General features: G+C 47.7%; 1 protein-coding gene across 1 annotated transcript; it reads left to right on the forward strand.

Moving 5' to 3' along the window:
- The first annotated feature begins 2 nt into the window (after nucleotides 1-2).
- On the forward strand, nucleotides 3-16,268 carry CD8B (CD8 subunit beta). The gene is made up of 6 exons (XM_022556055.3): nucleotides 3-123; nucleotides 3,495-3,854; nucleotides 6,958-7,047; nucleotides 11,535-11,624; nucleotides 13,171-13,207; nucleotides 15,531-16,268. The coding sequence occupies exons 1-6, from the start codon at nucleotides 81-83 to the stop codon at nucleotides 15,541-15,543; spliced, it is 633 nt and encodes a 210-aa protein (XP_022411763.2). The 5' UTR covers nucleotides 3-80; the 3' UTR covers nucleotides 15,544-16,268.
- The last annotated feature ends 10,951 nt before the right edge of the window (nucleotides 16,269-27,219 follow it).

A 27,219-nucleotide genomic window follows, 5' to 3' on the forward strand; every position in this document is an offset into this window, starting at 1 on the left:
CCCCCAGCTGCCCCGCCGGGTCCCAGCCCAGACCATCTTAGCCGAGCCCCGCCAGGACCAGGTGTCCCGGGCGCGCCAAGATGCAGCCGCGGCTCTGGCTTCTTGTCGCCGCGCAGCTGGCAGGTAAGGCGGGGAGACCGTGGGGCGCGCGGGGCAGGAGCGGGTGGGCTTCGCTGGAGCCGGGAAGAGCTTGAGCCGTGGAGTTTGGGAAAACTGTCCCCGTAGGATGCCCAGCCCGGAGCCCGGAGCTGCGGTGGCGCCCGGGAGGCGGCCGGCAGGCACAGTCCCTGGGGGTGGAAAACCTCCCAGGGAGCTCATTACCCCAGGGCTCCCGGGAGCCTCAGGACTGAGGCCACCTCTGCCCCAAAGCCTGAACCTAGAAGGGGAGACAGGAAGAGAGGAGGGAGAGAGGAAGGAGGAGGGAGGGTTGAAGGAGATGGGAAGGAAGAAAAGAGAGAAAGGAGGTCCAGAGAGGAAGGGAAAATGCCCTTGTCCAGGTCTGGCAGAGATGTGCCCCCAGGAAGGGGCCAGGGGCCTAGTTCTGGCTTTGGTGCACCGGCACTTGGCCCAGGGTTCTGTAGACATATTTTTATTACTTCCGGGGAAGTATCTGTAGCACAATCCACCAAATACCAGGCTGTTGCCAGTTCTCAGGCAGGTGTGTCAGGGTACCCCCTCAGGGTCCCCAGTTTCCCGAATACTCCCTGGGGGTGGGTGTCATAGGCAGTGTGGCTCCCCGAACAAGCAGCGATGGAGTTCGAATGTTGGGGTTAGAATATAGCGGAGAGTCTGTCCCTCTGGCCAAGCCCAGTCAGTCTGTTTTTGTTTTTTTGCCGTACACGGGCCTCTCACTGCTGTGGCCTCTCCCGTTGCGGAGCACAGGCTCCGGACGCGCAGGCTCAGCGGCCATGGCTCACGGGCCCAGCCGCTCCGCGGCATGTGGGATCCTCCCGGACCGGGGCACGAACCCGTGTCCCCTGCATCGGCAGGCGGACTCTCAACCACTGCACCACCGGGGAAGCCCAGTCAGTCTGTTTTTTAGAAGAAACCCCTCCACACCCCAAACTGCCCACTAACCTGTGGTTGATTTGCTCTCTTGTTCAAGACGTCCAAAGCTGACCTTCCTGCCAGGGTGACAAGACCTGCCTGCCTGGGCTCTGATCTAATGAACTCAACGACATCTCAAGTAGAAGCTAGTCTAGGCCATTCAAAGCTACTAGTGTTACTGTGGGTCATTTTAGAAACAGCAGGTCCCTCTGAGAGTGGAGTCACGGGGGGACTGAGACCATCAAATAAATCAAATGAGACCATGAGCGTGGTGAGGCCTGGCTCTGGGTCTGGAGCACAGACTGGACTCAACCACGGCCGGGGGTTCAGCCTCCAGGGGCTGAAAAGCAAGTGGGCACGAGAGAGGCCAGGGTGTGTCTCAGCCAGGAGGTCTTCAAGTCAGGACGCAGGCGAGGATCGCACACAAAGAGCCCAGGGCCCCTCCGACCCCTCTCCACTCTGGGCTTTCTTGGTAGAGCTTCTGGAATCTTATTTGCAGCCCCACTATGTGCACATGAGCCCATGCTGTGGATCCAGGTTTCCTCAGTTCAAGGAGTGGCTCAAAGCTCAGGTTCTGGGGTCCCAGACCTGAGTTTGAATCTGGATCCACCACAAAGAGGCTGTGTGACCTAGGTTAAGCAGCTGTGTTAACCTTCCTGAGCCTCTGTTTCCTCATGTGTAAAATGATATGTTTCCTCCCAAAAGATTTGGTGAGGATTAAACAAAATAATGCACGTACCATATTCAGTACCGTGATTCTTTTTTTTTTTTTTTTTTTTTTTTTGACCAAGCCGCGCAGCATGCAAGATCTTAGTTCCCTGATCAGGGATCAAACCTGTGCCCCCAGCAGTGGAAGAGAGGAGTACTACCCACTGAACCGCCAGGGAATTCCCTGTCGATTCTTACTATCTCCCCCAGGAGGTCAATGACCCCACACAATGAAGAACCTCTACTCTGCTAAAAAGACAGTATGGCTTTTGGGGAGAAGAGAGAAGGCCCAGCAGCCACTTGGGCCCCAGGTACCCTTTCATTCTCAGTGCGAGCAGAAGCTCAGAGCCATCTGAGTGTGAGGGGTGTCCAAAAGTTTAAGTTCATTTCTTCAGTGTTAGAGAAGGTCACTCTGGGGCCAGGGAGCCTGAGCTCCAAGTACAGGCAGGATTATGAATGTGGGCCACGACCTCAGAAAGCCTTGGGTACACACACACACACACACACACACACACACACACATACACACACAGACTGTGGCCTCCTCTGCCCATCCAGGTCTGTGTCCTCTCTGGACCTTGATGCTCCTGGGTCTCTGCCCCGGTCTGCAGCCTCCTCTACCCCGCAGCTAAAATGAAAGCTTTGCCAGGTCAGATTCAGTTTGTTGGACTTGGCCATGACGGACCCATTCTAATCCTCTCCTTACGATTTCATTTGCTACCAGGAACAGCCCCTGAGATGTGAGACACACAGACAGTGGTTTACCCACATATAGCACTTTCCACTTGGCAGTGCTTTTCGGACATTCTAAGCCTCAGAAGCAGGCAGGACAGCTGCAGCAAGCCGCCCTCCTTTTATAGGAGGAGACAGGCTCCACGACTCGCCTGAGGTCCCACAACGGCATGGGGCACAGACGGGGTTCAAGGCCAGGTCTGTGTGTTCTGCTCTAGTTTTCCTGAACAATCCCCTACCTGCAGGGGCTTCCCATCTGAGACTGAAATGAACTCCCAGCGCCACGTCTGGGGTGTCTGTCCTTCCACTCGGGAATGGGGATCCAGAGACCAATTGATTACGGGCTTGGGGAGTAATGGGCTAGAATTGTGCCTACCAGGGGAGAGTGAGTTCCTCTTGCTGGTTGTCACTGTCCAGAAACGGTGGCTGACCCTCTCTTAGGTTGGCCAGACCGGCCATGTGCTCTGCCGGTGATCCTGAGCTCCTCTCTGAGCTTGCCCTGGGTCTCCTTCAGCTGCTTGGAGCCTTTTGAAGGTCTACATAGAGCGGCAGCAGGACAAGGTGAAAGGCAACCAGCTTTGACTTCAGACTGAATCCTTGAGTTTGACCCCCGGGCACTTACTAGCTGTAAGCAGGACTTTGAATAAGTCATATCATGCCTCAGTTCCTCATCTGTGAAATGGGAATAAAAATCCCAAAGTAAGTCTGAGGCATGATTGAGGTAATTTATGCAAAGAGCGAGGCATAAGCATGCAATCAACAAATGGTGCTCTCTCCCCTGTCGCCTTTGTCAGGCTGGCATCAGGAACACCTGCCTGGTGGACGATCGCATGGGGGATGGGGTGCTCGAGCTCTGAGTCCTGGGGCCACACAGCATTTCCCCAGGCCCTGCAACTGGGCAGGCTCTCTCATAACTTCTCTCATACTTGACTACGGGTGACTCTGAGGCCCCACGAGCCTGGCCAAGAGAAGGTGCTGATGGTGTCTGCCCTTTCTGCTTCTCGTAGCTCTGCGTGGCAGCTCAGCACTCGTGCAGACCCCTGCGTCCTTGACGGCTCAGACCAATCAGACCGTGATGCTGTCCTGTGAAGCCAAAACCCCCCCCACTAACTCTCGCATCTACTGGCTGAGGCAGCGCCTGGCCCCGAGCGCTGACAGTCACCACGAGTTCCTGGCCTTCTGGGATCTCACCAGAGGGACTGTGTACGGCAAGGAGGTGGAGCAGGAGAGGCTAACTGTGCTTCGAGATTCTTCCCGGTACACTCTCAGCCTCCAAAGCGTGAAGCCTTCCGACAGCGGCGTCTACTTCTGCATGACGGTTGGGAACCCCGACCTGACCTTTGGGAAGGGAACTCAGCTGAGTGTGGGTAAGAATCTGGCTCAGTGCTGTAGATGAGCACTGAGCACCTACTGGGTGCCGGGTGCGTGCCAGGCCCTGGGACATCCCACTCTCAGTGAGCCCCGCCCTTCAGGAGGGAAGGACCTCCAGAAACAACTGCACTACCGCTAATAGAAACAAAAAGCAACCCAGGGCCACGCAGGTACAAGTGTCGTACGTAGTTATTTCACTTAATGCTGTCAAGCACCCTGGGAGGCAGGTGCTGTTTGATCCCATTGTAGATGGGATGCTTAGGAGCATCGCTGCTTCTTCTGGAGACAGGGCACACTGTCTTTCAGCCATTCTGCGTTCACCTGAGGCTGTGGCTGGATTGGGCCGAGTCCCCAGACCTGCTAGTGGTCTCAGAAATCCCCTCCCAGCGTGCACACAGGGAAAGAACGAGCATGGGGACCCATAGCTTGAACCCACGCCCAGAGTTGCAAGGAGTGAGGAGGCTGGATCCCAGACCCAGCTGCAAATTCTGCTGCCAATTTACCCAGTGCCTGTGGGCAGGTCGCTCCCCTCCCTGGGCCTCAGTTTTCCCATCTGTATTGTGGGGCTGCTAAGGGCCTCCATGACTCCCTCCAGCCCTTAGAAACTGCAGTTCCTCAGGAGTTAAGTCCTCATGTCCAGTAGAAATATGTTTCGAGCCACAGGTGTAATTTAAGATTTTCTAATAGCCACGTTCAAAAAAATCAAAAGAAACCAGTAAAATTTATTTAAATAATAGATTTTATTTAACCCAGCGTATCAGTGATATTATTATTTCAATGTGTAATCAGTGTACAAATTATTACGGAAATAGTTTACGTTCGCTTTTCATACTAAGTGCTCAGTATTTATGTGCACAGCACATCTCGGGTCAGGCTGCCGCGTTGCAAGTGCTCCGTAGCACACGTGGCAGGTGGCTGCCATATTGGATGGTGAGGGTTAAACTATCAAGGGTGTGAAGGAATCCTCAAAGCCCCCTCCCCAGGTTAGCCCATGGCCAAGGCCAATGCCCAGTGGGCCTCCCACTGTCTTGCTTCCCACTCACCTGGGATCTTTTCAGGCTGGGGGCATTGAGAGTGACAAAGGGGACCTCCAGGAATTAGACCACTCAGCCTGGGAGGTGCAGGCATAGCGACATGATCAGGAAGACACAAACCAGAGTGATGCCCTCGTCACATGTCACCAACCTAGGGTCTTAAGTCAGGAGGTGGGGAAGGTAGGGAGAGCTCTCCCGACAAGAAGCCGAGGCATCCCTGGAGGGGTGGGTGTCAATTGATTCTTGCATTGAAAACTGGGCTTTTGTGAGTTTGGGGTTTTGGCTTGATTTCTTGTTTTTGTCTCTATAAGCCTCACACTGCCCACTCATGAGATTTTAGGGTCTAGGAAAGGTGGATGGCGAAATAAGCAAAACTGGTTTTCAGAAGATTCCTGCCACGTGTACCACCACCCACTCACTCCTGGCTTTGATCTTCCCAAACCCCTCTCACTGCCTGGCTCCCCGGGAATGGCAGTCCCTCCCCAAAACACGTGCTGGCAACTGTATCATCTCCTCAGGGTACAGGTATTCAGAGTCAGAGCCTGCCCTCCTGCCAGAAGGTCAGTACATTTTAAAGGAGGAAGCCTGGATGGTAGAGAAAGTATTTGGGGGAAGATGGGCCTTTTTCAGGCCCCTCAAGACACCATGGGCTCAAAACTCCTGCCCCTTTCCAAGAGGAGAGAAGTGGGGATAACTGGGTGTGGCGGAGTGGTATCAGGAAGACTCAAGGGGACCTGCCTCTGGGCAAGAAGACATTGAAATAGAACAAGTCTCCCCCACAACCCCCCCCCCCCCATCCATCCCCAGGCCGCTGTGCCCAGGCAGGGCACGAAGTCCTGTAGAGCTGCCCCCTCGCAGGCTCACCACTGCCGCGCTGGGAGCCTCTGTGCCTCCACGTGTAGGAGGTAGGGGAATGAATACTTCCAAGGCAGTGAGGACTAAAGGGGGTAATGGAAGGTCAAAACACCGCAGCAGAGGGCCGAGCTCCACCCAGGCTTTCAGAGCAAGAGACTGAGGCTGTTTTCCCCTTTTCCAAGAGTTTCCCTCAGCACTCTTATGACCTGATGTGCTTAACTTTTTGTCAAAACGCATTTGCTCTTAAGGCGGTGTGCGGGGTGAGAGCCTAAGACGCACATCTTTTGGCTCAGATGCCGGCCCTGGCGTTTCGTGGCTGCTGAACTCTGAGCAAGTGATTTATTTCAACCTTTTGAGCCTAGGCTTCTTCAGAGATCAGATGGGGAAGACAGTGCCAGTCCCCAGAGTTGTTGGGTTCAATAAGCTTCAGCTGACGCTCTTGGCATGGGCAGTAGCCCGAGGTGGGAGCTTGGTAAGGGTTAATTCTGGTTAGTTGGCTCTTCTAGAAACCTCGTGGAGCAGGCAGAGTGGGGCATGTTTTCTCTACTGATCATGGCTCAGGGCAGTGAGCGTCTGAAGTGTCCACATTTTATTATGAAATCTACCGGGCCCAAATGACCAAACATTGTCTGCCCCTCCCTTTGCCCTTGACTCTAGAGTTCAAGTTCATGATGTCACCCGATTCCCTCTCCTACCATTTTGCAGAATATCATTTCAGTGAAATGTCTTTCCCCAACCCTCAGAGGCAGGGGTTGGATTCAGCGGCGCCCGGTGTCCCCCCTCCCTTAGCATCTCCGAGCCCCAGGTGCCTCCCTTTGCCCTGTGGGCTTGTCTCTCTGCCCTGTCCCAACACTTCAGCACGTGACACTGGATTAACATGGGGGAAACTGAGGCACAGAAAAGTGATAGGACTTGCCCCAAATCACGCAGTGGTTAATCAGGGGTTCTGGGGCTCTTTTCACATCTGGGTGGCTCCAGAACCCCTCTCTCCAGGACATCAAACAGACCCCCATCCCTAGGCCTTCAGATTCATCTGAGAGTCGGGGAAGTAGATCAAAAATCCCAGTGATCTGTGACCTTCAAGCCCCATAGCAGCCTAGGAAACACTGAGAAAGACTTTAGTACCTGGATATAAGATGTGCAGTTGTAAGTTTTATCTCTGAATCCACCTGCTGTTTACCTGGCTAAAACATGTGTCTTGCTTTTGTAGTTGATGTCCTTCCCACCACTCCGCAGCCCACCAAGAAGACCACTCCCAAGAAGAAAGTGTTACGGTTCCCAAACCTGGTGACCCGGAAGGGTGAGTTCTCCCATACCCCTGGATTCTCAGAAGGACAGCAGACACTCTCCCTCCCTCCGTCCCTCCCTGCCGTCATTCCTTCCTTCCTTCCGAAAGCCCTTCCCAAGTGTGGACTCCAGCCTGTTTCTCTAGCCCTGAGCTGGGGTCTGAAAGGGAGCTGAGTGCGACAGCAGTGCTATCCTCCAGCAGCTCACACTCTAGTGGGAGACACACTCCCAAGTCATCACAGGACAAAACTCAATGAAGGATACATCCACCCGAAACTTGCATACAAATGTTCCTAGCAGGATTAAAAAGTAGAAACCGCTCAAATGTCTACCACCTGATGAATGGATTGACAAAATATGGACTCTCTATACAACGGAATGTTATTTAGCCATAATCAAGAGTGAAGTAATGATATGCTACCACATGGATGAATCTTGAAAATATTTTACAGCGGAAGAAGCCAGTCACAAAAGACCATATATTATATGACCCCCTTGATATGAGATGTCTAGAATATGACATTCCTTGAAGACAGAAAATAGATTAGTGTTTGCCTAAGGCTGGGGGTTTGGGGAAGGAATGGGGGCAAGACAGCTAATGGGCACAGGATTTCTTTTGACGGGGATTAAAATGTTCGAAATTAGATTGTGGTGATAGTTGCACAAGTCTGTGAATATAACAAAAACCATTAGATTATACACGTTAGACAGGTGAACTTTACAATATATAAATTATATCTTAATAGAGCTGTTAACAAACAAAAAACTCAACCCAAAGGACCAACACTTTGGGACTGACATATGCACACTACTGTATATAAAATAGATCACTAATAAGGACCTGCTGTATAACATAGGGAACTCTTCTCAATACTCTGTAATGACCTATATGGGAAAAGAACCTGAAAAACAGTAGAGATATACCTATTATAAATGATACACTTTGCTGTACAGCAGAAACTAGCACAACATTGTAAATCAACTAGACTCCGATAAAAAGTAATAAAAAAAGACAAAGGACCAGTACTTTAACCTTCCCCGGTTTTGATGCCTAACAGAGGACCTAGCACACAGTGTGTGCTTCATACACGTTTACTAATGAGTAAACTGACTCACTATTGTGTGCTACAAGCACCAGACACCGTAGCTGACTACATACACACACACGCACACACACTTGCCTTGAACCCATCAGCCAAATGTGTTTCTTAAAAAACACTGACCTCTGTCCCCCAGAAGTTACTGGTGACAAAAAGAAAGTGTCACCTGCTCCCACCCATAGGACAAACCACAAGCAGCCACACCAGGGCCGCCTCATGCTACTGGTGTTGCTTTGTCTTAAATATTTATATAAAGCATCAGAAAGAGTCTGGGGGGAGGCATCTAGCAGGATCCAGGGCATGGGAGAGGGAAGCTGCCACATGAGTTCACAGTAAAAAGCAAATCAGAACCCATGTACAGAAGGACAGAGTCTTAGGGAACACAAAGGCGGAGACAGAATGAGCTCATTTTATGAAGTATGCCCCCCAACTTTGCCTAAAGGATTTCAGGCAGGGTATAGCCAAAGAAAGGACACGAAAGGCCAAGACAGTAGAGGCAGTAAGATGAGGATGCAAAACCTGGGTCTGTGCCCTGGCTCTGGAAGAACCAAAAACCCCGGGGAAGCAAAGAGCAGACCCCAAGTCACGTGGCACCACTAACACCCCTTCTCCCACCACAGTGGTATAAAGAAACAACCCGGGCATCAAAGCCTTCATCCTGGCGCTAAATTCTAGAAAAAAATCTGCTCTGTTCATTCTTATGTAAGGACCGCTGAATGATAGTGAATTCGGTAGCACTTCATAAATGATGGAAAAATGGTCTTCAGATTTTTTGCATCATTTCTGATACCAACCCTCAGTAAAATCCCAGGGTAAAATGCAATTCCAACATTAGTAGGTTATTAAGAATAACCAGGACGTGTGTGAAGGTGGCCAGGTTGGGGGGAGGGGCGTCAAGGGGAGTAGGTGGAGGTTGTATTGGGGGTGGGGACCATGGGGAAGTGTAGCCTAGTGGTAAGTTAGCCAGGCCTAGGTCTGAATCCCTGTCTACCACTGCTTATACTGTGCGACCTTGGGCAAGTGATTCAGCCTCTCTGAACCTCAGTTTCTTTCACCTGTCAAGTGGGAATGCTCACCTGGCTGCAGGCAAGGCAGGATAAAATGCTATACTATACACAAGGCGCTCAGCTTGGCGGGGCACCTAGACAGAGCTCAAAGCTTGTTATCATGAAAGAAACCCACAGGCCGCCATGGGGAGGGGCCTGCTCCCCTTGAGACAAGCTGGGGAGGTGCTGGGGGACAATTTCTAAACTGCTGTCACAGGAACAGTGTGGTGAGATACAGATCTCAGGAGACCCCAAGACTCGAGCGAGGCAAAGAAGGTGGGGCTGAGTGTCTCTGGTGTGTCTCTGGCCACTGGCTCCCTGCCCAAGCAGGCTTTTCGCCACCTTTACTAGAAGCGGCAGTTTTCCTGGTAGGTGATCGCGTTTCACCGAGGACCCGAGGACCGGTAGCTGTCTCTCGGCCTCTAGTTCAGGTCGTAGCTCAGGAGGCCTCCCCTGACCCCTCTCCCCGATCCCTGCAGCCTGTGTCCACCTCCCTTACTTAAAACTTTATCCAGGCATAATTTGCATGTCATAAAATTCACGCATTTTAAGTGCATGTCTCAATGATTTTTAGTAAATTTACCGAGTTATACAACCATCACCACAATCTAGTTTTAGAACATTTCCATCAAACTGTCAGATCCCTTGTGCCTGTTTATAGCTAATCTCTGTTCCCACCCCAGCCCCTGGCAACCGCTAATCTACATTCTGTTGCTATAGATTTGCCTCTTCTGAACATTTCATACAAATGGAGTCATAGAATATGTGGTCTTTCATGCCTGGTTTCTTCCACTTCACACCATGTTTCTGAGGTTCCCCCAGGTCGGGAGAACCATGGGGGAGATGAGAGGGAGGCAGACAGAAACCCTCACACATCAGAGGTGGGAAGGACTTCCAAGGGCCTCTCACCCAACCTTCTTCTCCACGTGGCACCATGCAGCCTTGGTGATGGCAGACTCCCTCCCACGGAGCAGCCCACTCCGTCCCTTCTGCCACCTCTCCTGCCCTTAAGCTGTCACGATGGGACTGGCAGGGGCTGTAGAACTCGGGGCATCTGGGTCCAAATCCTGGCCCTGCCTTTTAGTATCCAGGTGACCTAAGGCATGTAATTGAACTTCTTTGAATCTTGGTTTTTTCTGAACTGTAAAATGAGAGATAAAAATGACAGTAATACCTTCCTTCCTCACAAGATGGAAGTTTGTAGTTAGTACTATACTTGGCACATAACAGGTCTTCAGTAAACCTTCTCCCCCTTCCCTGACATCGAAAACTCTTTCTAATTTTTTTAACCTTGAGCCCAAATCTGCAGCCCTTCCCTTTTCACCCATGGGTCCTCATTCTGCTCCCTCAGCTACTCATAGGGACCAGCCACAGGGACACGAAGGGTGCCAGAGAAGGATTTGGGGCATCGATGATATAAACTCTACTGTTTACATAGCATACAAGATGGGCAAAGGAACAAATAGGCAACTGATAGAAGAAAAATCATACGTGGCCAATCTATGAAAATAGGCTGAAATGGACAAGTGGTGAATTGAAGTGAAATATTTTTCACCCACTGGACTGGCAAAAACTAAAAACTTTGATAATGCCAAGGGTCGGCAGGGTGCACTACTGGTGATTAGGAATGGAATTCACTGCAGCCTTTTTGGAAGGCATTTCACAGTATCTGTTATAATTGAAGATGGATATAGTCTATGGTTAGTAGTTCTCGTTTACAGTATCTGCCTCCGGCAGTCTCCTGCATAAAGAAAGAAATGTACCTGGATGTTTTCTGCAGAGGTATTTGCAAAACACAGGAAACAAACAAAATGTCCGTTAACAAAAAAGAATGTGCTGGCATGTTTAAGTGAAGAAAAAAAAAAAACCTGGTTGCAGAACAATTTGTACTATATAAGCCTCTGTATTTTTAAAAGCTCTATGGGATGTATCTATGTAAATTATGTATGTGTACATGCAAATTAACAATGACAGTTACTTCTGTGAAGGAGCTGCGTTGCCAAGGGGCATTCTAACCATATACCTAAATCTTTTACAGTGAAAATATATTCAGGTATTTCTTCTGAAATTAAAAGTTTTAAAAATAAATAAGAAAAATCCCATTACCAGGCATGCAAATTGTCTATCTCATTTGAACATAAATAGCTCCTGAGTTTATTAATTTTTGAAATTTGCACGTGGGACATGAAATTTTATATATGAAATGATCTCAATGTGTTTAAAGAGCCCAGAAAAAAGACTGGAAGGAACCATGTAAACAGCGGTATTCTCTGGGAGGTGGGGCTTCCGGTTGATTTTTCCCTCTCTGTGTTCGTCTGCACATCTCAAATATTTAATATGTGTGTGTCTTCCAGGCCCGTCCTGTGCCCCCCTCATTGTCGGCCCACTGGTGGCTGTCGTCCTTGTTCTGCTGGTGTCCTTGGGCGTGGCCATTCACCTACACTGTAAGTTGTGCCCTCCTGGGCCGTCATGGCGACCCCTTTTGCTGTTGGAGGTGTCCCTGAGGGTCCTTCCTTCTCTAGGGAAGCAGGGCACATGGCAGCCTGTTGGAAGTTTGCCCCTCCAACCCTGAACCCATGATAGTTCCAAGAAGTGATGCTTGGCCTGAGGCCAAGCTTCAGGGATCAGAGAACACCCTGTCTCTGGAGTCAGGCAAACTTGGATTTGAATCCAACTCTGCTGATTACTGATCTAGTGACCTTGGGCCTATGCCCTGGCCTCCTTGAGCCTCAGCTGCCTCACCCCGGGTAACCGTGTTACCTACTTCCCAGGGCTGCTTTTGTAAAGTCCCGCCCAGGTGCCCGGCTCGGGGCACGTGCGCAGTAATCAGGAACACCCGTGAGCGGTTGGGATGGAAGCAGTGCACAGAGATTGTGGTAGGGTTTGGGTTATGTTCCCAGAAGCTAGAAATCCTCCCCTCTGTGAGGCCGTGGGGAAACTCAGAGATGGCTGCTGCACCCCGTCACTTCAGAGGTGGGATCACCTCCTTCTACGGGCCCCCCTGGGAGCTTCAGGGGAGGCCCGCACAGCTGGCCAAGAACCCAGAGCCCCAGACTCTAGCCCTGACTCTTCTGCTCACCTGTGCCACCTTGGGCAAGTCACTTACCCTCTCTGGGCTTCTGTAAAATGGGACGGGGTGGCCCACAAGGACGTGGACTAGATCAGTGGCTCTTTCATAGGTCACAGACCCCTTTGAACGTATGATGGCAATATGGACCCTCTCTGCAGAGAAATGCACCATGTGCATATTTTTGCATACAATTGCCGCCCCCAAAAAAAGGATCCATTTATTCCATTCTAAGAACCGTTAGAGTTCAGTGGTCTGCAGACTTTTTTGATCAAGGACCTCATCAGTAAAACAATCTTCTAGTTATAAACCCTAACTTCAATTAGCTGTATTTATTTATTTAATATATTATGTATGTATATATTTAATATATAACTATATTTACATTCTTAAATGATTAATATTTATGCTAGCTGTGTTTATTTAATAGTCTATGTATGTTATTAAATGTGCTTCAAAAATAAAAAGGATGAGATAAACATGTAAATAGATATGCTCATCTTTCCTTCCTTCGTCCCAGGGGGAAACCTTGCACTTCCCCAGAATACACATGCTCTGATTTAAGACCACCTGTCTGTACAACCTCTGCTTCCTGACCTGCTGTGAAGGGCAAGGTGGCGCATTTAAGGGCACACAGACTGCCACTTACTAGCTACATGACTTTGGGCAAGTCATTCAGTAACACACTCACCCTCTACGTCAGCTTCCCCATATGCAAAACGGAGATAGTAAGAGTACCGACTCTTAGGTTTGCCGTAAACAGTAAGGGAGTTAAAACCCATGAGGTGTCTGGAGCAGAGCCTGGCACCAAGGAAGTGGTCCGAGGTGTCAGCTGCCCCTCTCATCGCCCTCCTCCCTCTCTGGGGCTCGGTGTCAGTGGCTCACAGCCCATGCCAACCAGCGGTCTTGTTTTCTCCTTCCAGGCCTGCAGAGGAGAGCTCGGCTTCGCCTCCTGAAACAGTAAGTGGTTGGGGCCTTGGAAAATTGCCTGGGCCGCAGCCCTGGGTGTGGCCCCGGCTTCCTCAGCCCCTGCTGCTGCCCACAGCCTCCAACTGCGAGAGCCCCAGACAGACACCACCTTCAAAAAGATCACACACTGTGTAAATAGATGGGCTCATGGAGTTCAGGCAAAGAGACAACCTAAGCAAACAGAATACCAATTAGTCGTCTAAGTATATGTCAAGTATGGTAAGATTTAGCTCTTAGCTCTCCTGAGAATAATAGTGAACTCTTTTTTGTTTATTATTTTTATTGAAGTAGAGTTGATTTACAATGTTGTGTTAGCGTCAGGTGTACGGCAAAGTGATTTAGTTATATATATTCTTTTTCAGATTCTTTTCCATTTTACGTTACTACAAGACATTGAATAAACAATCAACTACTGCATGGGTAGAACCAGTAGGATATCCCAAACTTTTTGCCACCCGTTATTTCATTCAACTTGGTCCTGCATGGCATAGGAGGGTGATTTTTACAGATCAAGACTTGCTCAAAGCATTTGGAACAGTAGAGAGCAGCCTCGAACTCAAAGACAAGTCGGTTCACCCCAAGGCCAGCATCTCCACCAGTGGAATTCCTTCCCTCCTGGTGGTGTGTGTTGGACTTGACCCCACCTGGGTCCCAGGAGTTGGCAAACCCACCGGCTGAGTCACATAGACACGGGGGCTACAAGGCTCGCTGCTTAGGCCCACTGAGCTGGGTAAGCTCCAGCAGAGGCCAAGGCAGAGGCCAAGGCTGCCTGAGGCTCCCAGACTCAAGGGCTCTGGACCCCTGTTTGGCCACGGGCAGTGTCCTTGGACCGCCTTTTCTGCCTCAAAATAGAGATTGTTTCGCATCTACCTATCTCATTCATTACAACCCCCTCTATGTAGAGTGTTTGAAAAACAGAAAGAAAGCCCCCACTCCTAGATTGAAGAGTAGCTCCATTGTGAGGCAGATCTGGGTTTGAGTCCTGTCTGCCACTCACCAGCCTTGGGACTGCAGGCAAGTCACTTCACCTGTCTGAGCCCCTGATTCCTCATCTGTAAAATGGGATAACAGTACCAACCACATGGCTATTGTAAGGACTTACTGAAGAGGCACCGTCTAAGTGCACAGCCCCTGGCTACTTGGAGTCAAGGCAGCAGCTCATGGTACTTACAAAAGGCAACTTTATGAGCCCAACAACCAAGAAACAACATGTTTTCTTGTTGAATTATAAGTGACAGACCATATTATATTAGTTTCAGGTGTCCAACATAAAATGTATTTTTAAATACTCTGAAATGATAAATTTTCATATATTCTCACTATACTGTCTGCTCTACACAATTACACACATTGTGTTTGTATATATTTGTATACATTGTGTTGTATAGTTGCTTAAACATGCCTGCTGCATTTCGTGGGCAATTTTCGATGGTGTGCAATTTTCACTTTACGTGCTGGATTTAGAAACTACCCCGTACTTAAGAGACAGTAACTTAAGTGTATTTGTCGAACTCTAGACCTCCAGAATGTTCTGTTCAGAATCTTCCGTGTGGTGACCTGTTGTGGAGAACGACTCCCCCTCAAGGAGCTGCCTGTGTTGTGCCTCCCCCTCACCCCTTCGTTTTAACTTGTTCCCCAGTGATTTGATGCCAGTTTGGGAGGAGTCGGCTGCAGGACCTCATGCTATGGCAAACCCCAGGGGTTCCGAGGATCAGCTTAGGCGAGGAAGGGGCTGGGGGTGGCCCCGGGTGGGACCCTAGCCACCCCCCCTCACCCTTTTCATTCCGAACAGCTCTGCTTTCATCCGTTGCCTGTAATTACACTTACCTGTAAGATGTCGTTGAACAAAAGCGTTTGTGGCTAAAAAGAAGCCTGAAAACCACCTCTGGTTTTGCTATCATGATCCAGGTGTGGATGAAATAGTCCCTGGGCCTCAAAGATCAGCTGTTACTAATTCAAGTTGCAATTTGGGGCAGACATTCCCCAGCCTCTAACTCGCCTTAGAAAATCATCTAGCGGCAGGCCACGTTCCTCTGGTCCCCTAGTGTGCATCGGTGAATCGCTTACCTTAGAAGGTACCGCAGGAAGTAACACTATTCAAAGCTAGAGTTCTTAGGGCTGCGTTTTTTGAGCATTTCAATTTTTCTTAATGACTGAGTTGGGCCCTAAAAACATACCAACACAAAACTCTTGGCCCTAGGCTACTTACTTGGAGTGGAGCCTTGCATCCTGACTCGCCATTTATCTCTCTTACAGGAAATACAATAGCATTTGCCTGATAATAAGTGGTTTCACAGCTTGCTGTTGTTTTCAGGTTTTATAAGTGAGCAGAGGATACGTTTTTGGTGTCCTGCTACAAAAATACATTGGTCGGTGATGAGCGAGATCTGGAAAAATGAGAGAGAAAGGACACACTCAACCATGGAAGTGTCACTGACCTGCTGAATCTGCTTGCTTTTAACCACTGCAAGTTCTTTCTTTGGGCCTCGTGCATGGGAGCAACTTGTTACATGGTCATCGGGATCTTAGAGAGAAGGCTTCAGAACCCCAGGGCACTTCCTGCAACTTGCAAGGCAACTTGCAAGGAGGATTGAGTACAAAATGGCACCCAGCGCACCACTGCCGGCTCCTGTGCTCATCCTGTTGGGCTGGGAATTTCAGTGTTGGCCATCCAGCCACCGCCTTGCTTTGCCCAGGTAAGGCAGTGACATTGAGACCCGAGTCTCTCATGGGATGGTGCTGGGATGGGTCCCTTTGGTCTTCCCAGGCGGGGGCTGACCCTCCTCACAGAAGGCCCCAGAGAGCAGACCCAGACTGGAAATGAGGCTCCCAAGAGGGACTGACCTGTCTCCCATGGTCACTTCAGATTCTGAGGACCTCCTTTGGGGCTTGGAACTTGTGGATTGGGGGACATGAGGCCACTTGATCTCCCACCAGGAAGTCATTCAGCTTTCACTTCTGCCCTCCCATGGCTTGTATGTTTCTTCTCTTACTCTCTGTTCTTGTTATGATAATATCTTGGTTGTAAAAATAAAATCTTGAATAAATGATACACATGGCTCCTGTGATGTAAACACACAAAAGCTCATCTATGTGGCAAAGATGTCGGTGCTCAGTTAAAAAGAGATGAAAAGGTTAAAATGACTATGTCTTCATTTTGCGTCAAGCTCTTCATTTGCCCACAAACATGCTGTACTCCACTGTGGACAGGTTGGAAGCACCCAAGGCACCCAACCTGGACAAGCACCCAAGGCACCCAACCTGGACAGGTTGGAAGCACCCAAGGCACCCAGAGCCAGGTAGCAGGTGCCCCAGGGGCCACCCCCCCTCCAGCCCACCCCCAAGTTGCCTTCACTAGCACCTGTTCACTCCTACTGAGCATGGGACCCCAGGGACTCCTGGCCACGAGGCCGGCGACCTTGCACCAAAGAGAAGGTGAGACACATCAGGGTCTCTGTCACATGTCCATTAATATTTTACTGTCTCTCAGCTTCAATAGTCGAAGAAAGATGCAAGGAGAAAATGCTGAGCTGGGATGAAGGAGTTGTAAAAGCCCGTGGATCTTATCTTAGCTCCCCAGCCTGGGCTTGAGCAACTTAAGAGCTATCGAGCCAAAGAAGAATCCAAACTTTGGCTGCATTAACAGAAGCACATGGCCCAGGTCAAAGAAGGAGAGAGTCCCACCTGCTTTCCCTGGCCAGCCGAGGGCTGGGAGGTGGGATTTAAGAAGGGCAATGGCAAACCAGGCCGTCTTCAGAGGCCTCTGGTGGCAGCCACAGAATGTGACGAAGGGCCAATGTGACCGTCTCCCAGCATCTGAGAGGCTCTCTGTGGAGTCAGGGGCGCAGCAGGACTATAGCAGTGGTGGGTGGGAGTTAGAAGGGCGTAGATGCAGGAGGTGATCAAGAGAAACTGACTCTTACTGCCCGTCAGCTGTAAGGACAGCAGAACAGGCTGCCTCCCAAGGCTGACCAGACTCTTCCGGGGTTCACTTTGCTCCGAGACGCCCTGTTTAATAATAGACTAAGGCCCAGACATGCAGCCTACCCTCCCTGAAGGCTCACACCCTGTCCGCAGAGGAAGTAAGAACAGATCTCAAGGCCCCCCAGCCCACTATGGGCTCTGCTATTTCGCTGCATCTCCCTGCTGCTGTCTTTGTGATTGTGTTTAGTTGTTTGTGCGTTTGCATGGGGTGAGGTTTGGGGTTCAGGACGGGGGGGCGTGCCTTTCTGTTTTCTGTGCAACAGGCACCTGCTGGGGCAGCCTGGGCTCCGTCTGCCCGGGGAGCTGGCACTGGTTTGGCTGCCAGCGGCAGGGGCTGCGGTGAGGAGGTCTGCACTCAGCACCTGACTTTTGTTTTGAAGGAGGAACTGAGCATTTGCTACTTTCTGGAGGGCCATTATGGCAAAATATCAAAAAATTTTTTCTTCATTTAGCTATCTTTTGACTAGCAATTTCACTCTTCGGCACGTATCTTAAAGAAACACATATCAAAGTGATGTGTGCAAAGAAATATGCATCAAATTGTTCCTTGCAGTGTTGCTTATTAGCCAAAAATTGGAACCAATCCAAATGTCCCTCAAAGGGAGCCAGTTAGATCAACTGTGACGCAAGGGACTCCACGCAGCTGTGAAGGAATGAGCTAGAAGCCTATACGCTGGCATCAAATGATGACCGCTACATCTGCATCTATTATAACATCTGTATTGATTATTCTCATTTTCAATGTAATACGTTGTCGCTGTTAAAATTCAAGCACAGATAAAAACAGGCAAATATATATAAGTTAGAAGTCAGGATATGGGTACCCTTGGTGCAGGGATGGTCATGAGAAGGAAGTAGGAGGTTTGGGGTGGGCATGTTCTGTTTCTCCATGTGGGAGCTGGTCATAGGGGTGTGTTCAATTTGTGAAAAGTCAATAGAGCTGTACAGTCATGAGATGTCAACTTTCATATATAGCTATGGAAATAGATATACATTATACTTCTATAAAGAGATATTTTAAAACTCCAAGTACAGAACATTTCAGAAATGTGTAAAATTGGTATTTGAAAGTTTCTTGTTCTTCCAGATTTTTCCTGCGTGTACTTTTTAAACAGAAAATTGAAATCTTATATAATATACGATATATAACATAGAATATTGAATCTTATTGCTTAATTTTTTTCTCTAATCAAGACCTCTGGACATATTTCTTCCTATATGAATAGAAAAAGGTCTGGAAGGATATGCTCCAAACTGTTGATGGCATTTCCTCTGGGGAATTTCCATTTCTGCATGGTACATTTCCGTGGTCTGTGAATTTTTACAATAATCATCTATTATTTTTATAACTGGGGAAAAAAACGGAGGTTTGGAAAAAAGAAACAACTTCTTTTAAAAGAGGTTCTGGTGATTGTAATCTTAAAAAATTGGAATCAGTTTAAATATCCATCAGTGAGGGATTTGTTCATAAATCATGATTTTTAAAAATTTGTACAACAGAAATCACTGCGATGCACGCTGATATGGCTGGACAACAGGACCTAACTCTACCAGCTGTACAACATTGGGGGAGCTACTTGACTTCTGTGAGCCTGTTCTTTCCTTTGAAATGGGGGTTCCAGCAGTATCTCCTCCTTGGTCTTGCTGCTGGCCTTGAATGACCACAGATAGGAGGGTCTGGGGCAGTGCTTGTTTCCTCCCCTCCCTTCCTTTTAGTGGGAAGCAAGGGTGGAGGATTCTGGGCCCCAGCTTGCAGGTGTGGTGCCCGCCCAGCCCCAGCGGGGCCAAGTTCAAAGGAAGAAGGGGGCTCCCACATCCCCCTCCTTTTCATCCTTACTCGGCCCCACCCCCTCACCCCAGCCGCTCACTCTCTACCTGTGGGAAGTGAGCAACTTGTTTTCAGAAAGTCATCCCCGGCCCCGTGTGGGCTACAAAGCTGATCCAAATCTACCACCCAGTCAAAGGGAAAGAGAGAAAGAGCCCTGTCTTCAGAGGCCTTTCCAGGTGTGGAGGACAAAAGAGATTTTCTCTGTCACTTCTTGGGAAACCTCCTCAGATGCGTCACTGACACTCCTCAGTGGCTGTGAGTCACTGGCTCCTGGTGTCCTCCTGCTACAAAGCTCAGTGCATCAACTCCAACGGAAGGAAACCACAGTCCCCAGCACTGGATCAGTTTGAGATTCACAGAAATATGCGAGACACGTGTGATTCTTTTTTTCTTTTTTTTCTTTTTTTTTTTTTTTTGCGGTACGCGGGCCTCTCACTGTTGTGGCCTCTCCCGTTGCAGAGCACAGGCTCCGGACGCGCAGGCTCAGCGGCCATGGCTCACGGGCCCAGCCGCTCCACGGCACATGGGATCTTCCCGGACCGGGGCACGAACCCGTGTCCCCTGCATCGGCAGGCGGACTCTCAGCCACTGCGCCACCAGGGAAGCCAGACACGTGTGATTCTTATCAAGCCGAAAGCAGAAGTGCTGAAAAAGGCACGCCTGTTCCTGCACAGTATCATTGGTTCTCCGGGGTCGTGTTTTTTTCCATTAATTGACAGCATTTTACATGCAAGTCCTCATCGTTAGAGCTTAACTTCTGCTTCTAAATTTGAATGGAAACTGCCTACCTCTCTGTTCATATATTATTTTTTAATTAATTTTTATTGGAGTAGAGTTGCTTTACAATGTTGTGTTAGTTTCTGCTGTACAGCAAAGTGAATCAGCTATACGTATACATATATTCCCTCTTTTTTGGATTTCCTTCCCATTTAGATCACCACAGAGCATTGAGTAGAGTTCCCTGTGCTCCACAGTAGGTTCTCATTAGTTGGCTATTTTATGCATCATATCAATAGTGTATATAAATCAATCCCAATCTCCCAGTTCATCCCACCACCCCCCTTACCCCTTGGTAGCCATATGTTTATTCTCTACATCTGTGTCTCTATTTCTGCTTTGCAAATAAGTTCATCTTTACCATTTTTCTAGATTCCACATATATGCGTTCTTATACGCTATTTGTTTTTCTCTTTCTGACTTACTTCACTCTGTATGACGGTCTCTAGGTTCATATATTATTGATTGCAGGCCATCTCCCATCCTGCCCCTCATTTATGTGAACTAATTACCTGTGCCTCTCCCTGCAGTTAGTGGCCCTCTTCCTTAGGCTGCTTGCTGCCACTTCAAATATATTAACTTGGGCAACATCTGTGTGCCCAGCCCACCCTGTGCTGGCATGAAGGTGGACAGGGCGACAGAGCACAGCCCTCCAGACTCACATCTGCCACCAAAGAGGCTTCTAGGCTGCAGTTCCCTTCTTTCTAGCCATTCCCTCATTTCCTGGAGTGAGAGGACCAAGACCTGTGGGAGCCCTCTGGCCCCATCCTGCCACCTGCACAAGTGGTCAGCATTCCCAAGCCCTGAGGCCAGAGTCTACGTGAATAAACAAACAAGCGACTTACTTCACTCTGTATGACAGACTCTAGGTCCATCCACCTCACTACAAATGACTCAATTTCATTTCTTTTTATGGCTGAGTAATATTCCATTGTATACATGTGCCACATCTTCTTTATCCATTCATCTGTTGATGGACACGTAGGTTGCTTCCATGTCCTGGCTATTGTACATAGAGCTGCAATGAACATATTGGTACATGACTCTTTTTGAATTATGGTTTGCTCAGGGTATAAGTCAGAAAGAGAAAAACAAATACCGTATGCTAACACATATATATGGAATCTAAGAAAAGAAAAATGTCGTGAAGAACCTAGGGGTAAGACGGGAATAAAGACACAGACCTACTAGAGAATGGACTTGAGAACACGGGGAGGGGGAAGGGTAAGCTGTGACAAAGTGAGAGAGTGGCGTGGACATACATACACTACCAAACGTAAAATAGATAGCTAGTGGGAAGCAGCCACATAACACAGGGAGATCAGCTCGGTGCTTTGTGACCACCTAGAGGGGTGGGATAGGGAGGGTGGGAGGGAGGGAGATGCAAGAGGGAAGAGATATGGGAACATATGTATATGTATAACTGATTCACTTTGTTATAAAGCAGAAACTAACACGCCATTGTAAAGCAATTATACTCCAATAAAGATGTTAAAAAACAAACAAACAAACAAGAGAGAAGGCTCGCCTAGGAGGCCTCGTGTGCCCACAGGTAGGCTGCTCCAATGGCAGTGGGCCGGGAGCACCGCCCTCCGTCTCCGCCCCGTCAGCACCTCTCCTCCTGGACACCCCACCTAACCTTGCTGGGCATCCCAAGGCGGTGAGGACTCAACTTCTCCACTTTCTGAATGTTTACTCTGCCAAGTACAGTCGACATACCCCCTGGAGAACACAAGCTCAATGTATTAGATGCTAATTGAGCACCTAATGTATCCTTGGCACAGATCCTGGGCTTACATCATCTTCGGGGACACGGACACAGGGCTGGCACCTGGGTGACGCCCAGAGTGAGTGCCCTTGGGAGACCTCACTCGCCCCACCCTAGAACCAGGCCTGGACAGATGGTAAACAAGCCACCAGGTGAATACCCAGCTGATGGGAACACAGGCAAAGGCATGAATTGCTTCCTCACAGAAAAGCTGTGTTCCCGCTGACAGAAGGGTTTGCAGCCTCTCGCAGCAGATTTGTGGAGGTCTCTGTGGTTGGGTGCGGGCAACGTGAAGAGGGGAAGATTTGAAGTGTTGGCGGGAAGCGGAAGACCCTCCTTCACCCCCTGCATCCCCTCAGCATCCTGTGGGCCGAAAGCTGACGGCTTGGCTAGACCTGCTGGCCGGGGAGGGCCAGGCGGGGCCAAAGGGAGGATGTGACTCCTGTCTCTCCCCGTTCACCACACTCTGGGCCTCAGCCAAGCTTGGGGGACCCAGAGAGATTTGGGGATGGGAAGAAAGGTGACTTCTACAAGAGGAGCAGGCGTTTGTGGAAGACCTACTCTGGACCCCGCTCAAAGCCCACCTCCCCAGAAACCCAGAACCCCATCTATGGTGGCCCACCCAGCCGTGTGGGGGGCTGAAGGAGGTGCAAAGAAAAGCACTCTGGGGCTCAGACTGCACCCAGTCTTTCCTCCAAGGGCTTTGCACCTCCAGGGGCTTTTGCATCTTCCTCTATCAGGACTCTGTCAGCCCAGCCAGTGCATAAGGAGCTGATCCGTGGAAGAGGGAATGATGCTACTGAGGTTTTATCTAGGTAATATCCAAGTGAGTGTGCCGCTGTGTGTGAGGGGCGTAGAGGATGTTTGCCTTGTGAACTAGGCCTGATTTGATAGACGAGGCCTTTCAATGGACAGCTGTCCCATACTTGAGCCTGTTCAGACTCTGCTGAACAGAACAAAATCTCCCCAACGGCTTCCCTGCCCTGCTTTTAGTATCCAAACTAAATTAAGGCCTCTGTGTGTATCTGTGCGCTTATGAGAAGAAGGTTGACTCACATGTTCTCAATCTCCCGCCATAACCTCTACAGAAAAATTTCATCTTCATAGAATGAGTTGCGACTCGTCAAGGTTAAGAAGACATTTTCCAGAAAATGGAAACCCGTCGTTTGCATACAAATGGTCACTGGGTGAAAATGTAAAAGCAGGATACCACTCACTGCTGGAGAGAATGTGGACAGCCCCACGAGGGTTGCCGATGGTATCGTGAGACACTGCCAACGCCTCGAAAACAGTTTGGCAGTATCTAGTAGCGTCTAATATAAATCACACACTCTAACTCAGCACTCCTGGAAATATGTCCCCTATAAAGTAAAAGCACTGCTACCTAAGAATAAATATACAAAATAAATATACTGCTACCTAAGAATAAATATACAAATATATAATAGAAATATTATATATTTATTTATATCAATAACTATACAATAAATAAATATACAAATAATTGACGATTATTTCAATTTCCTTTATTTGGGTAAAATAAACACTGGAAACAACCCCAAGTTAATGAGTAGGGAATCACTAATTAAACTGTGATCTATCCACACCTTAAAATATCATGCAGCCATCAAAGGAATGGCTTAAAAAAATGATTTGGCAAGATTGCCAGGGAACCTCAGAGAACAAAAACGGAATGTATTTAAAATATGATCCTATTCTGTAAAGCAAATAATCAGCTACAGAAAACCCTCTACATATATACATACATATACATATACACATATATACATACATATACATATATACATATATACATATACATATACATATATACAACTGAGCGTATATGACTGCATGAGGAGCTACCAATATACGCCGCTGTAGAAGGACACCTAACTGACTACCAACGTGAGGCACTGTGCTAAACAACTGAAAAAGGAACTAGTGTCTTTTAAGTAATGAGAGATTAAAACAAAAGTAATCCTTTCATTTTTATTAACTTGACAGTTAAAATTCAATTTCACAACACATCAGAAAGCACTTAAGGACAGATATTTTTATTTATTCTGGCACTGTCCAATTCCAGAAAGGATTTGGGGCAGCTTACAAAGCTTTATGCACAAAGGGAGCAGTAAGGACAAACCAGCAATGGGACGGAGCCGAGGCAGCGTCAGAGCGACCCAGCACCCACTGGCCTTCAGCATCTCTAAGCTGGCTCATCTGGTGCACGTAAAACTTGATGTTTCTATATCCTTCAACCTGATATGATATCACCTCTTACTTTCCAGTTTTAGTTTTCCAATCACTCCAGATAATTTATTTTCTCCTCTAAATTTATCTAAAATTACAATTCACCTCCCCCCAAAGTCTGTACTGCTCCGGCTGTGGGTTCGTGGTATGAACACTCAGGTCGCTCAGAAGCACGGTGAGATGAGAGAGCACAATTTCCACTCATCTGTACTTTTTTCCACAGAAGTAGAATTTGTTATTGCAGTAGCTGAACATATTATAGTTCCTGCATTTAAAAAGATGTATCTTGAGCATATAGGTACAAGGAAGTTATTGACTTACTGAGAGGTTGTTCTTTGATCCTTTAAAAACTTTATTTTTTTCTAAAAGCTTGAGAACAAAACTTCTCCCATCTCCCCAAACTCTTAGTTTTTAATTTCTTATCAGGATCTCAGAGTCAGGCTGACTTCTCAAAGTGTCAGAATCCCTGAGGCTGGTCTTCAGCCTCTTCTGTGAGCACCCCTACCCTCTGAGACTGGGGGATCTTAAGTTTTCACACGAGCTTTTGTTACTGGTCGGCCACATTCTGAATTCTGGATTCCTTCTTCCTCACCGTGAAGGCCTGTTTTTCCCATCCTTACGTCCCAACAGAGGAAAAAATTGCAGAGATGGAAGAATGTGTGACTAAGTCATCTTTTGAGAATCAGAAAGGTTTTCTTTCTCAGAGGTAAGAGTCTCTCCCTCCCAAAGGGATTATCAGCTACTAGACACATACTGGTCAGTTTACAATTACTGATCCCAGTGATTCAAGAACAGATCTCAGTAGAATATATGGATTATATGCTACAAGCGGCATTCACATACACGGCGAGAGACTGGATTCTATAATAAAGGGTGCTGGGACAATTAGTAATTATTAGGGAAAAAGCAAGTTTTAGCCTTTCACATCTTGCACCAAAAGAATTTCCAAGTGGTTTCAATAAGTGAATGTTTTAAAAATATATACTGAAGGACAGAAACCAGAAGATCAGTATTTTAATGAATAATAAACTGTAATAAAAATGAAAGACAAACTTGTTTCTAATACAGATTGGAGTTGTTCAAACAAAAAATAAACAAAAAAGGAATCCATTTTTAAAATGCATTTTACCAGATTACACCAGAAAATAATACTCCAGGTAGATAAGAGTGCTGAAAAATGAGCCCATTAGTATTCCGTGGCTCGGAGTACAGACTGGTGCCACTACCGTGAAGGGCAATTTGGTAACATGTACCAAGAGCCATAAAGTTGTGTATATTTTTTGACCCAGCAATTCCACTTCTGGGAATTTATCATGAAAAGGTCCTTATGGTTACACATAGGGATTATTAACAGCAAAGACATGCGAGCGTACTGAAAACATGCTAAAAACCTAAGTATCCACCGGTGAAATAAAAAAATACAACAATACAATGTAAAGAGAGCCCCTAAAATGATGCTGTGCAAGAATGCTTAATAACTGGAAAGATATTCACAATATATTTGTTGTTTTTTTGATTTTTATTTTTTATTGAAGTATAGTTGATTTACAATGTTTCAGGTGTACAGCAAAGTGATTCAGTTATACATATATATATTATTTTTCAGATTCTTTGCCATTATAGGTTATTATAAGACATTGCATATAGTTCCCTGTGCTATACAGTAGTAGGTCCTTGTTATCTATTTTATACATAGTAGTTTGTATCTGTTAATCCCAAATTCCAAATTTATCCCTCTCTCCCCTTTTCCCTTCGGTAACCATGAATTTGTTTTCTATGTACACAATGTATTTTTTTTAAGATTTTTTTTTGATGTGGACCACTTTTAAAGTCTTTATTGAATTTGTTACAATATCGCTTCTGTTCTATGTTTTGGTTTTTTGGCCGTGAGGCATGTGGGATCTTAGCTCCCCGGCCAGGGATCAAACCTGTACCCCTTGCATTGGAAGGCGAAGTCTTAACCACTGGACCGCCAGGGAAGTCCCCACAATGTAGTTTTATTTATTTATTTTTTTAACTCTTTATTTTATATTGGAGTATAGCCGATTAACAATGTCGGATAGTTTCAGGTGCACAGCAAGGGGACTCAGCCATACATATACATGTATGCATTCTCCCCCAAACTCCCCTCCCATCCAGGCTGCCACATAACATCCCACAGCGTATTTTTTTTTAACTTATTTATTTTATTTTTGGCTGTGCTGAGTCTTTGTTGCTGTGCGCGGGCTTTCTCTAGCTGCTGCGAGTGGGGTCTACTCTTCGTTTCGGTGCGCGGGCTTCTCATTGCGGTGGCTTCTCTTGTTGCGGAGCACGGGCTCTAGGCGCACGGGCTTCAGTAGTAGTGGCGTGCAGCCTCAGTAGTTGTGGCGCACGGGCTTAGCTGCTCCGCAGCATGTGGGATCTTCCCGGACCAGGGCTTAAACCCGTGTCCCCTGCATTGGCAGGTGGATTCTTAACCACTGAACCACCAGGGAAATCCCGGCTCCACTTTTAAAAGAGAGAATCTGGAAGGTGACCTAACAGAGGTTGCCGGTTATATCTGTGGGGTAGAATTGTATGAATGTTTTCTTTTCCTCTTCTCTTTGCTTTGCTATATCCTAAATTTTCTCTAAAAAGACACATGACTTTGAAAATAATGTTTTTCAGGCTGTAACTATTTAAAACATAACTATTTTAAACATACAGAACTTCACACTCACACGTTGGCTCTGAACATCACAGATCCACCCTCTCTAGCCACCCTGAGGATTTCACATCTCTGAGTCCATGGCTGTCAGAAAGGCATCTTACCCTCCAAACTGAGCTCCACAACAGCATTCCCTGCAGCTGCAAAATCTCCTCTGAGAGGAAAAAAATCATCACATCACAAACAATAAAAAGAAATCTAAAATTTCTACTTTATACATCTATTTTTTAAAGTTGTCCGTGGGTCTGACCACACACGCACACACATTTCTATTTGTTTTCAGAGAAGGGTAGCCTGCCTCCAATCTCACTGGAAGTTTAAAGTAACCAGATGACCCACACTTTCACGCACTGTTTACTGACATTCGATTCGACCTCAATGGCCAGCCACCATCTCCACTTATTAGGCACTTGTTATGTGCTTGGTACCGTCCTGTTTTACCTGCACTGTCTCAACTAACCCTTCATGCACATATGCATTCTTGCTATTTTATAAGCAGGATGCTAAGCCCAAGATCCAACAAGTCCCCGGGGTTGGAAAGCAAAAGGCAGAGACAGGAATACCACCACCCAGTGATATCTAGTGAGATGTCCTCTTCCCACCCCAACCCGTGAGGATTGGAGCAAGACCAGTTTAATCTGGGGTCCTGCACAAGCTTACCTGGTCTTCTCACCATACAAAACCCCACAGTTCATGATCCCTGCATATAA

This window comes from Delphinapterus leucas, chromosome 13, assembly GCF_059928025.1.
Source record: "Delphinapterus leucas isolate spDelLeu-1000000601 "Yukka" chromosome 13, BTC_Dleu_Yukka2, whole genome shotgun sequence".
Classification (NCBI taxonomy): domain Eukaryota; kingdom Metazoa; phylum Chordata; class Mammalia; order Artiodactyla; family Monodontidae; genus Delphinapterus; species Delphinapterus leucas.